The 12038-nt window shown below is 45.1% G+C and overlaps 1 protein-coding gene across 1 annotated transcript in view; it reads left to right on the top strand.

Annotated features, from left to right (window-relative positions):
- The window catches only part of cwc25 (CWC25 spliceosome associated protein), a 36499-nt gene extending 30567 nt beyond the window's left edge, over positions 1-5932 (top strand). Inside the window, exons 9-10 of the mRNA XM_085966209.1 lie at positions 1086-1247; positions 3385-5932. Of these exons, the coding sequence (XP_085822335.1) occupies positions 1086-1247; positions 3385-3496 (274 nt within the window). The 3' untranslated portion in view covers positions 3497-5932. The remainder of the gene's footprint in view (positions 1-1085; positions 1248-3384) is intronic.
- The last annotated feature ends 6106 nt before the right edge of the window (positions 5933-12038 follow it).

Here is a 12038-nt window from a genome sequence, read left to right as displayed (position 1 = left end):
ACACACTTTAGGAAGGATGTCAAGGCCTTGGTGAGGGTGCAGAGGAGATTTACTAGAATGGTACCAGAGATGAGCGACTTCAGTTATGTGGAGAGACTAGAGAAGCTGGGATTGTTCTCCATAGAGCAGTGAAGGTTAAAGGAAGATTTGATAGAGGTATTCAGAATCATGAAGGTTTTAATAGAGTAAATAAGGAGATACTTTTCCACTGGCAGGAGGGTCAGAAATCGGAGGATACAGATTTAAAATAATTGGCGATAAAGCCAGGGGGAGATGAGAATTTCTTTGACACCGCAAGTTGTTGTGATCTGGAATGCGCTGCCTGAAAGGCCGGTGGAAGCAGATTCAATAGTAGCTTTCAAAAGGGGAATTGGATAAATACTTGAAAAAGAAAAAAATTGCAGGGCTACGGGGAAAGAGCAGGGGAGTGGGACTAATTGGATAGCTTGTTAAAAGACCGAGCGCAGGCACGATGGGATGGATGGCCTCCTCCTGTGCTTTTTGAATCTGTGAGTAGGTTTTGATTAGCTGAGCGGTCTTTGCTTACTTCACACCAGAGGGAAATATGCCCCTTGTGTGTAGCCACTTACATTTTCCAACAACACCCCCACCCCTCCCACCCTTGTCTACAGTGAGGCACTTCAGAGCTATGCATGTAAAGGAAACTCCTTTTTATCCGGCACCGACGGGACCGGCGTGGTGCCGGTTGATCAAAAAGTCCGGATTACAGAGAGGTATACTTACCAAGCAACGAGAGCCCCGTACACGGCCACAGGTGCAGGAGTCCCGGTTACACGGCCACAGGTGCAGGAGTCCCGGTTACACGGCCACAGATCCAGGAGTCCCTGTTGCACGGCAACAGGTGCAGGAACCCCGGTTACACGGCCACAGATCCAGGAACCCCGGTTACACGGCCACAGATCCAGGAACCCCGGTTACACGGCCACAGATCCAGGAACCCCGGTTACACGGCCACAGATCCAGGAACCCCGGTTACACGGCCACTAATATAAAGTAAAACTTACCTTAACCTACTCCTGAATTTTGCCGGTTAAGAGAGAGTTTCCTGTACTTTGATTTTACAGAAAACTTTCAGCAGACGAGCTGGAACGCAGACGGCTAGAGATGATGGAGAACGCGAAATGGAGCGACAAAGCTCGCCAATGTAACATCAGACAGTACAAAGACGAGGAAAAAATGGAGCGAGAACTGGAGAGAAAGGATACCGGAGAAGGCAAATTCCTCCAGTAAGTATTCTGTGTATTATAGCATTGCAATCTGCCCGTTTAAATTTTACTTGTAAGCAATTCTTGCCAGCCCCTTGATTTTCACTTTTTATGGGATTGTGATTGTTTTTTATATACTTGTGCTGCTTGTTTTGGCCGCCATCTCAATTTCCTCACCTCATCATCTGAAGCCATGTTGGGATACGTTGGCCAGGTGGTCATTTTTGTAAAATGTCGGACAGCCAGGTGGTGAAGGACCAGAGCCCAGCCTTTCCTTGTTTACAAGCAATGTTACCATTAAGCTAGCGGTCTTGTGGTCTCTCGCAGCCGGCTCACCGGCTTTTAAATGGAAAAACTGCACCTGTGCAGGATTTTGAATGGGCCACCCAGCCCGTTAAAGGGGCCGCACGGCCCTCCAAAAAATGAGAGGGAACATTGCTTACAAGCCTTTATTCACAGAGACAGACTTTACATACTGTTCACCCCCAAGATAAGCTCGCAACCCTTCCCCAGCCTACTGCCATATACAGGAAACACTTTTTTTATCCGGGACCGGCGGGACCGGCGTGGTGCCGGTTGATCAAAAAGTCCGGATTACAGAGAGGTATACTTACCAAGGTACGAGAGCCCCGTACACGGCCACAGGTGCAGGAGCCCCGGTTACCTGGCACTTGTGCAGGAGTCCCGGTTACACGGCCACAGATCCAGGCGTCCCTGTTGCGCAGCCACAGGTGCAGGAACCCCGGTTACACGGCCACAGATCCAGGAACCCCGGTTACACGGCCACTAATATAAAGTAAAACTTACCTGAACCTACTCCTGAATTTTGCTGGTTAAGAGAGATTTCCGGTATTTAGGTGCCGGTTAAAAGAGAGTTTCCTGTATATGAGAGCAAGAGTGTCCCAATTAATTCCCATCGCCTGCATACAATTAACACTCAATTGCTATACACCACTTAAGTGCAATTAACAATTCTCATGCAGCAGACAGTGAATGCTGGCCGGCTGTTTAATCCGAGCTTGATCCAGTCTTTGCCCAGTTCCCACCAGCACACTTTCCAGCAGGGGTCAGTAGAGAGCGAGCGGGAAAGTGAAGCAGTAAAACCAGAACGTGCTGGAAATGCTCAGCAGGTCAGGCCGCATCTGTGGGGAAGGAGAGAGAGAGAGAGAAACAGAGTAAACGTTTCAGGTCGATGGCCTTTCATCAGAGATTTAAAATGTTTATAAGCAAGTACAGAACCGGGGGGGGGGGGAGGAAAGGGGGAGGGGTTTGTGAGGCGAAGAAAGAGCAAAAGGAAAGGTTTGTGATCGAGTGGAGGGCAGGAGTGATTAAATGACAAAAGGGATGCTGTTGCAAGGCAAAAGGGGGTGGTAATGTACTTCTCTAAATGCACAGAGACACAATAGTGGCGGGTGATGTGATAGTACAATGCTCCAGAGCAGCAGCGTATTCCAGCACTGGAGGTGGGGGGTGCACAGTTACCATGGACCACTGTTGCATGTCTTCCCAGAGATCGACTAAACCTGCATCATCCTGAGGAAAAGGTTGGTGGGGTGGGGTTGCTGGACGGGTAACCTTTTCAACTTGCCTGTTAGCAAGGATCAAGGGTTCTCCAGTCGAACCCGAGAGATTGTCTTTAAATAATCACAACCTGCAGACAGCAATTCGATCCCTGTGTGTGTGTGAACACTTGTATCTACTGGGGCATAGATTTAAAGTAATTGGTAGAAGGATTAGAGGGGAGTTGAGGAGAAATCTTTTCACCCAGAGGGTGGTGGGGGTCTGGAACTCACTGTCTGAAAGGGTGGTTGAGGCAGAAACCCTCATTACACTTGAAGTGCTGTAACCTACAGGGCTACGGACCAAGAACTGGAAAGTGGGATTAGGCTGGCTAATTATTTTTCAGCCGGCACAGACACAATGGGCCAAATGGCCTCCTTCTGTGCTGTAAATTTCTATGATTCTATAATTCCCCTGTAAGTATTCCACAAAGCTGTACAGTGACTTCACAGATTTGCTTAAGGAAAATTTTTTTTTAATTGTATATTTTTTTTTTTTAAGTACTTATTTCATAGGTACAAATATTTGTGGATTTAGACTTCACCAGACACGGGTTTTTTTTAAAGAAGAGTTTATTTTTATTATTTGTTTCTTACAGCAAAATGAAGCTACAAAGCACCGCAACTTCATTAGAAGATCGTGTGAAACGCAATATTCATTCCATCCAGCGGACGCCTGCAGCCCTGGAGAAGAATTTCATGAGGAAGTGAACTGGGCCTTACAACACGAACAAGAGTGGAGATCCTGTAGGAGGGAAGGGTGCCTCGACAATATGACCGCTGCCGATTTTTGCCTTTTCTTGTACGAATACCTGACCAAAAAAAAAATGCTGGGACCTAGAAATCACTATATTACTCAGGGAAATGGACTTGAAGCCACAGAAAACGCCTCATTCAGATTGGTTTTTGCCCCCCCTCCCAAATTCCCTACTTGCGATCAATCACAACCCAAGATGCTTGGTCCAACTGGTAAAAGCGTCGATACACAAAGGGATACAGGCCAATAGAACAACCCTACTTGTACCCCGGAAATTGTCACAGCCTAACCTCCGGTGTTGGCCATTAAATCTCCTGTGGATTGTCAGGGGTCAGGAGCAGGGTGTTGATGTTTAGATGTTCTCCTGGCTTGTCCCTTTTAAGGCCATCACTGTTCAACTGCTGGGATCAATCAGCTACTGTTAGCTGCTTGTAAATTTTCATGTTTTAAAACAAAAAGAAAAATTTGCATCTGTAACAAAATGTGACACCTGGAGTGTGACCGACACGCTAGATGCAAGATTGCTATATGTAGACTAGTGAATTCCTGTGGTGTTACCCACTGTCAGTTGATGAACATGTTTTCATATATATATTTTCATCATATATATATTATCTGTACAAGATGATGACATGGCTGGGAGAGAGACTTCTGAAACTCACTCCAGGTAGCTAACCATAACCTGCAACTACATCGTGACAGTTGACATAGCAAAATTAAATAGAAAATATTGACATAGCAATTTTACAATAGGAAATGTTGACAGAAAAGTGTTACCAAGCGTCATGACAATAGGAATTAAGATTTTTGGACAGGAAGCATGTGCCCTATGCAGGATGATTATATAATATATAGCTAGATCTAGACGTATATTTATTTTGTGATTTTTTAAAAAAAAAATTTTTTTTAATTTAATCTCCTTTCCTCCTTCCTTGTGTTAGCCATGGCTCAGTGGGCAGCGCTCTCGCCTCGGAGTCAGAAGGTTTGTGGGATCAAGTCCCACTCCAGAGACTCGAGCACAAAAATCTAGGCTGATACTCCGGTGCAGTGCTGAGGGAGTGCTGCACTGTCGGAGGTGCCGTCTTTCGGATGAGACATTAAACCGAGGCTCTCGAGTGGACGTAAAAGATCCCATGGCCACTATTTTAAAGAAGAACAAGAGAGTTATCCCCGGTGCCCTGGCCAGTATTTATCCCTTAAATCAACATCACTAAAAACAGATTATCTGATCATTGTCACATTGCTGTTTGTGGGAGTTTGCTGTGCGCAAATTGGATGCCAGGTTTCCCACATTACAACAGTGACTTCACATCAAAAGTACTTAATTGGCTGTAAAGCACTTTGGGACGTCCTGAGGTCGTGAAAGGCACTGTATAAAATGCAAGTCTTTATAAATATATATATATATAGATAGATAGATCTAGATGTATAATTATTTTGTGATTTTTAAAAAATTTATTCTCCTTCCCTCATTATACACCTGTTCGGAACCAGTAGGTGAATTTCCCCTCCCTGATCTTTCTTGGAATGACTGTATTTGTTTCCTGGAATCTCCCCCGCCCCCCAACCTCCCCTGACCCCCCTCGTAACTTGGGTGAGACTGAGGAATTGCATGTCAAACTGCCAACATGCCACTCTCCACAAGACTTTAACCAGTTACCTGCCGTGTGTCACTGGGGCTAGTGAAGGTATGGATAGTCGGCAGGGCAGAACCTGCCTTGTATTACGATCATGGAAACATCATGGGCCCCACACAGCATTCTTTGCCCACAGGTTGTAAGTACCTTGTCCAAGCTGCCATTCTTGGCTGGCTATTTGACCTGAGCTGGATGCTGCCATCACCTGATGTCTACACACAAACATAAGAATTAGGAGCAGGAGTCGGCCATGCGGCCCCTCGAGCCTGCTCCGCCATTCAATAAGACCGTGGCTGATCTTCGACCTCAACTCCACTTTCCCGCCAGATCTCCATATCCCTTGATTCCCCTAGAGTCCAAAAATCTATCGATCTCAGCCTTGAATATACTCAAAGACTCAGCATCCACAGCCCTCTGGGGCAGAGAATTCCAAAGATTCACAACCCTCTGAGTGAAGAAATTCCTCCTCATCTCAGTCTTAAATGGCCGACCCCTTATCCTGAGACTATGCCCCCTAGTTCTAGACTCTCCAGCCAAGGGGAAACAGCCTCTCAGCATCTACCCTGTCAATCCCCCTCTGTAAATCTGTAAATAACCACGTGTGGTTGGTGATTTATTTGATAACTTTCTATTAAGGCTTGTGTATAATGCTGCTGATGTTTAAAAACTAGTGAAATTTTATTGGCAAAAAGGTTTCTAATTTCATGGACATTTTGTACATTTCAAAATACAATAAAAGCATTTTCAAACTGGTTTTAGTGTTTCAATATTTTTATTCAATCGGTCACTTACAATTAGTGTTCTCTCTAATTTTTTTCTGCGCGGTTCCTTTAACTGGCTGCGCGGCCCATTCAAATTTTTCGCGCACGCTCGGTTTCTTCCACGCACAAGCCAGTGAGCGGCCTGCGCAGGCCCTCCAGACCCCTGCGCGGCCGCGCGACTTAGCGGGAACGCTGGTCACAATGTGCGGACTTGCATTCGTATATTCTAATGGACAGTATAAACGTTCAGTGGACAAACTACAGCGCAATGGGGAGTGAGCCTTACGGATGGCCATGGGGGAACTGGCTCAGTTGAGTGGTGTTAGCATTTAGGTGTCTTGCTTTATTAGCATTCCCCAGCCATAGTTTAAAAGGGCTGGTGGTGCTCACATTTGTAACTGTCAAGCAGTTAAACGTGCTGTTGCTGCCATACTCTAAAAATCCACCCCACACGCTATATAAAAGGGTGCACTCCATAAAACCCAATGGCTATGTTAGAGGACAGTTTCCTGAATCTACTCTGCAATACGCTGAGAGCATTAGAATCATGCAGCTCAGAACGAGTCCATTCAGGCATCGTGCCTGTGCTTGCTCTTTGAAAGAGCTAGCCAATTACTGTCGTCCTACTCTGTTGCTCTTTCGCCATAGCCCAGTAAATTTTTTCCCTTCAAGTATTTATCCAATTCCCTTTTGGGAAGTTGTTATTGAATTTGGTTCCACCACTCTTTCAGGTCGTGCGTTCTAGATCCTAACTCGCTGTGTAAAAAAAAATTCTCATTTCACCTCTGATTCTTTTGCCAAATAGCTTAAATCTATGACCTCTGGTTACTGACCCTCTTGCCAGTGGAAACAATTTCTTCATATTTACACTCATCAAAACCCCATATAAATTCGAACGCTTCTATTAAATCTTTCCCATAACCGTCTCTGCTCCAATACCAGTTTCTCTCGTCTTTCTACATAACTGAAGTCTCTCAACCCCGGGACCATTCTAGTAAATCTCCTCTGCACCCTCTCCAGGGCCTTGACATCCTCCCTAAAGTGTGCTGCCCATTTACCAAAGTGCTGTGAATTTCCCAAAACTGCTGCAAAATCAAGTATTGTTTTCAAGCAAAGGGGGGAAAATAGCAATTAGAGTAAAACTACATTAGTTAACTAAATTAAAATTACAATTTTATTTCCTTGTGAAGGGCTAAAACTAAAATTCAACTAAAATGAAACTCAAATTATTTCTAGGAATAAAACACTGGGCTGTAGTCCCCAGGGTTTGGAACAGATGTTTACATTTTCTTGAGAACTGTGAGAAGTGAAAAACAATTAAGATTGTATTTTGAAAAGTAAAATGTTGAAAAAAGTTTAAAAAATTGAAAATAAGAATTTATTTCCCAAAATTTGAGAAAACACTGGACCTAGATGAAATTTCTTAAGACTAACTTGGAATGAAATCCTTGCAATTTCTGTGATGTGGACATGTCTCAAAGCACTTCGCATAGTGAATTACTTTTGGACTACAGTGATGAACGGTTTTAAGACAAAACCCGAAATCCAGAAACAAAATTAAAATTCTAATTATTTCCAAGACTGAAAGAACACTGATCAATAAGCTGCTAGACGTCCAAGCAGCTCCCTCGTCATTAGGAGTTTATGCATTGAAACTGGAGAGAACCTTTTATTAATCACCAAGGAGAACATTTCACGTGGCAAAAAACCTCTTAATTGAACTAGTCATTTATTGGGGATGAGAAGGGTGAGTTTTGGGACCATGCATAATTTGGACAATTATCAGATGTGCTTGGAAGTAATTATTGTCCCTCTCAATGCATTTCATGAACTGACATTTTCTCCAGTGTATTTTTCTTAAGCGGACCTTGATTATATTTGTCTGCAGAATTCTTGTCACTATTGATTATCTCCCCTTGACCTTTGCCCTCGGTGTCTCCACCTGCCTTTTCCCCTATCCTTGATCTCTGACCTTCAGCGTCTCCCTCTGGCATTTATTTTCCAGTTTCACACTGTCTTCCATTATCTGTCTCCGACCTCGTTTGTTCTTTTCCTGATGCAGAGCCAACTCTCATCATTGTTGCAGCGCCAGACAACATCAGTCTGGTACAAGTAACCAGACGAGCAACCCGCGGTGTCTGCAGTACACAAGACCTAGTGTTTCAGATATCAGCCGGTGTCATTTACTTGATGGTGCAAACCTTACTTTAACAGTGGGCAAAGCCCCCAAAAATTATATTTTGTTCAGCAAACATAGGATGATGGGGGCAATTTCCTCCCTGTCCCTCGGTGGCTTAGACATTATAGTCAGTGGGTAGCTGACCCATCTTAACAACATTGGCCCAGAAATTCGGGTCTCCACGGGTGAGTACACACGGGGTACTCACCCGTAAGCCCAATGGAAGTGCCCCTGAGCGAAGGGGTTCAGAGGTGGAACGCGTGCGCGGGGGAGGCTGCGCGTGCGCGGGGGAGGCTGCGCGTGCGCATCGAACTTCATTTTTTTTTACAGGTTTTCCCGGGAGGGTAAGTCTGCAGAATTTACACATTTAAAAAGCAGGCGTAAGGCCTGCTTTTTACAAGGTAAGTGGTGAATTAATTAAAGTTAAAACATTTTTTCCACAGGTTTATTATTTTTAAATACTTTAAAGCAAGGTAAGTTTAATTTTAGCCCTGTTAGAAAATAAAATTATTTTTTTCAAAAATTTAAATTATTGTTTAAAATAGTTATTTCATGTAATTTATAGTTTATTTAAAAAATGTGATTTTTAAAAATTTATTTGAACATTTAGTGCTATTTTGGGGCTGTAGTATTTATAAGTCTTGACAGCACTTCCTGTCAGACTTATGAATGGAGCATTTCCTGCTCCGATTGGCTGCCCATGGCTCATGTCATCCCAGGGGATGCATCGAACTAACTGCGCCCCTGGGATACGCAAGCGCTGCGTGCCGGCAGCTGGACCAAGCCCCAGATCGGAATTCCACGGGGGCCCACAGCACAACGGCTGGCGCGCAAGCCAAGTGCTTACACCCGCAGGAAGCCCCCGACCCAAATTTCTGGGCCAATTTGTGTATTTTTTCAGGGATCCTCACGTACAGAAAGTACTTATAGACCAGAAAGGTCCTAGGTTTGATCCTTGGTGCTGAGTTAGCTGATCTCAGCCAGTATACAATAGGGACAATCCAATTGGTTTTGTCGGTCCTGGGTTCTTGAAAAAAGTGTAACAACCCCACCGATACCTGGGAATCCCTGGCCCAAGATCGCACAAAGTGGAGGAGAAGCATCCGGGAAGGCGCCGAACACCTCGAGTCTCTTCGCCGGGAGCAAGCGGAAGCCAAGCGCAGGCAGCGCAAGGAGCGCACGTCAACCCAAGCACCCCACCCACACCCGCCCCTTCAACCACCGTCTGCCCCACCTGTGACAGAGACAGTAGGTCCCGCATTGGACTCATCAGTCACCTGCAAACTCATTTTTAATGTGAAAGCAAGTCATCCTCGGTTCCGAGGGACTGCCTAAGAAGAAGAAGACGACGACTCCAATTCTGGCCTCTTGCGCATCCCCGATTTTCATCGCTCCACCATTGGCGGCCGTGCCTTCAGCTGTCGAGGCTTTAAACTCTGGGATTCCCTCCCTAAACCTCTCCGCCTCTCCTCCTTTAAGATGCTCCTTAAAATCTACCTCTTTGATCAAGCTTTTAGTCGCCTGTCCTAATATTGCCTTATCTGGCTTGGTGTCGAATTTTGTTTGATAATCGCACCTTGGGACATTTTACTATGTTAAAGGCGCTACATAAATGCAAGTTGTTGGGTTAAGAGGGGACAATCAGCAAAGGCTCCTGTCTCTGATTTTCTATCCTGTGATCTGCTAGAAGTACGTTGTAATGGTTATGGAATACCTCTTTATACAGTGCAACACTGAAGTCGCTTAAGAGTTCTATTTGGATTGTAAACTGAACCACCTAAAGAATTTTATCAAACCTCTCAAACATCCCAAAGTGCTTCACATTACTTTGAAGTGCAATGCTATGTAAGCAAATGAAATAGCCAATATGCAAGATAACACAAACAGCAAATGAATGAATGACCAGCCAATCTGTTTTCAGTAGTGTTGGTTGAGAGAGGAATATTGGCCAGGTCTTTTAAATAGTATGAGACTCTTAGCATCCATGTGAAACACGGACAGGCACACTGAACCTCGGTTTAGTGTCTCATCTGAAGGACAGCATCTCTAACAAGTGTCAGCATAGCTCAGTTGGTAGCACCCTTGCCTCTGAGCCAGAAAGTTGAAGTCCCACTCCAGAGACTTGAACACAAAAATCTAGCCTGTCACTCCAGATGAGACGTTAAACCAAGGGTCCCATCTGTTCTCTCAGGTGGATGTTTAAGATCCCATGGCACTATTTTGAAGAAGAGCAGGGGAGTTATCCCCGGTGTCCTGGAACCAATATTTTATCCCTCAATCAACATCACTAAAACAGATTATCTGGTCATTATCACATTGCTGTTTGTGGGAGCTTGCTGTGGGCAAATTGGCTGCTGTGTTTTCTACATCATTACTGTGACTCAAGATCCTGCAAATCCATTGGCAGGATAGACGCACCAACGTCAGTGTTCTCGCTCAGGCCAAAATCTCCAGCATCGAAGCTTTGACCACGCTCGATCAGCTCCGATGGACGGGTCACATTGTCCGCATGCCCGATACGAGACTCCCAAAACAAGTGCTCTACTCGGAGCTCTGGCACGGCAAGAGAGCCCCAGGTGGGCAGAGGAAACGCTTCAAGGACACCCTCAAAGCCTCCTTGAAAAATTACAACATCCCCACCGACACCTGGGAATCCCTGGCCCAAGACCGCACAAAGTGGAGGAGAAGCATACGGGAAGGCGCCAAACACCTCGAGTCTCTTCGCCGGGAGCAAGCGGAAGCCAAGCGCAGGCAGCGCAAGGAGCGCACGTCAACCCAAGCGCCCCACACACACGCCCCTTCAACCACCGTCTGCCCCACCTGTGACAGAGACTGTAGGTCCCCCATTGGACTCATCAGTCACCTGAGAACTCAGTTTTAATGTGAAAGCAAATCATCTTCAGTTCCGAGGGACTACCTAAGAAGAAGATAACAGTGACTGCACTTCAAAGTACTTCATTGGTTGTAAAGCACATTGGGACGTCCTGAGGTCGTGAGAGGTGCTGTAGCAATGCAAGTCTTTTTTTTAACAATGCAGCATTTCCTCTTCAATGTATTGGAATGCCAGGCTACGTGAGGTGCTGAATTCCTGGGGTGGAGCTTGAGGCTACAATCTTCTGACTCTTGAGGTGACAGTGTCACCAGCTGAATTAACCTGGCTCGTTGAAGAAGCAATAAGATTTTGGCAGGATTTCCTGACAGCAAACCAACTCTTAGTGGTGCAATTTATTTTACAATGGAAGATTATTTTTTAAGCGTGTAGGATTCCAAATGCTTTTCAATGAAAAGTGCAGCAGCCCTCTTGAAATTTGCAGCAGGACTAGCAGCTATAGATCCAATCCACCTGCAGGCTTAAACCCACCACCCCCTCCCATTTCCCAGACAGCACAATGATAAACTAGGAAAATTCACTAATGTCTCTGTCACTGTATCTGACCCAGAGGCAACACAGCTGGGTTGAGAATGTGCTGCCTTATCCATTTTAAAGATTGATTTAAAAAAAACAAATTCTAGGGAAGATGGTAACTAGAAGAAGATGACAGTAAGTAATTCTGTTTAAATGAAAAATATAATGGGCCCCTTCAGTGGCTCATTGGCAAAGACCGTCTGGGACGGATGGCTGCATATATAACACAACTATAACGATAGCAAAATACTGCGGATGCTGGAAATCCGAAATAACAACAGAAACGCTGGAAAAACTCAGCAGGCCAGGCAACATCCGTGGAGAGAGAAACAGAGTTAACGTTTCAGGTCGAAACCCTTCTTCAGAACTGAGAAAAAAGCAGGAAATGAAACAGATTAAAAAGGCCAGTTTGGGGGCTGGGAAATGGGGGAGGGGATGAAAGAACAAACGGGAAGGTCAGTGAGAGGTGAAGAGACATTAAGAGATATTCAAGACGAGACGAGATGGTAATAG

This window comes from Somniosus microcephalus, chromosome 24 (assembly GCF_052327205.1).
Source record: "Somniosus microcephalus isolate GS21.2 chromosome 24, FLI_Smic_1.0, whole genome shotgun sequence".
Classification (NCBI taxonomy): Eukaryota; Metazoa; Chordata; class Chondrichthyes; order Squaliformes; family Somniosidae; genus Somniosus; species Somniosus microcephalus.
The sequence above is the reverse complement of the archived record's forward strand: the minus strand, read 5'-3'. Positions and strand labels throughout refer to the sequence as shown.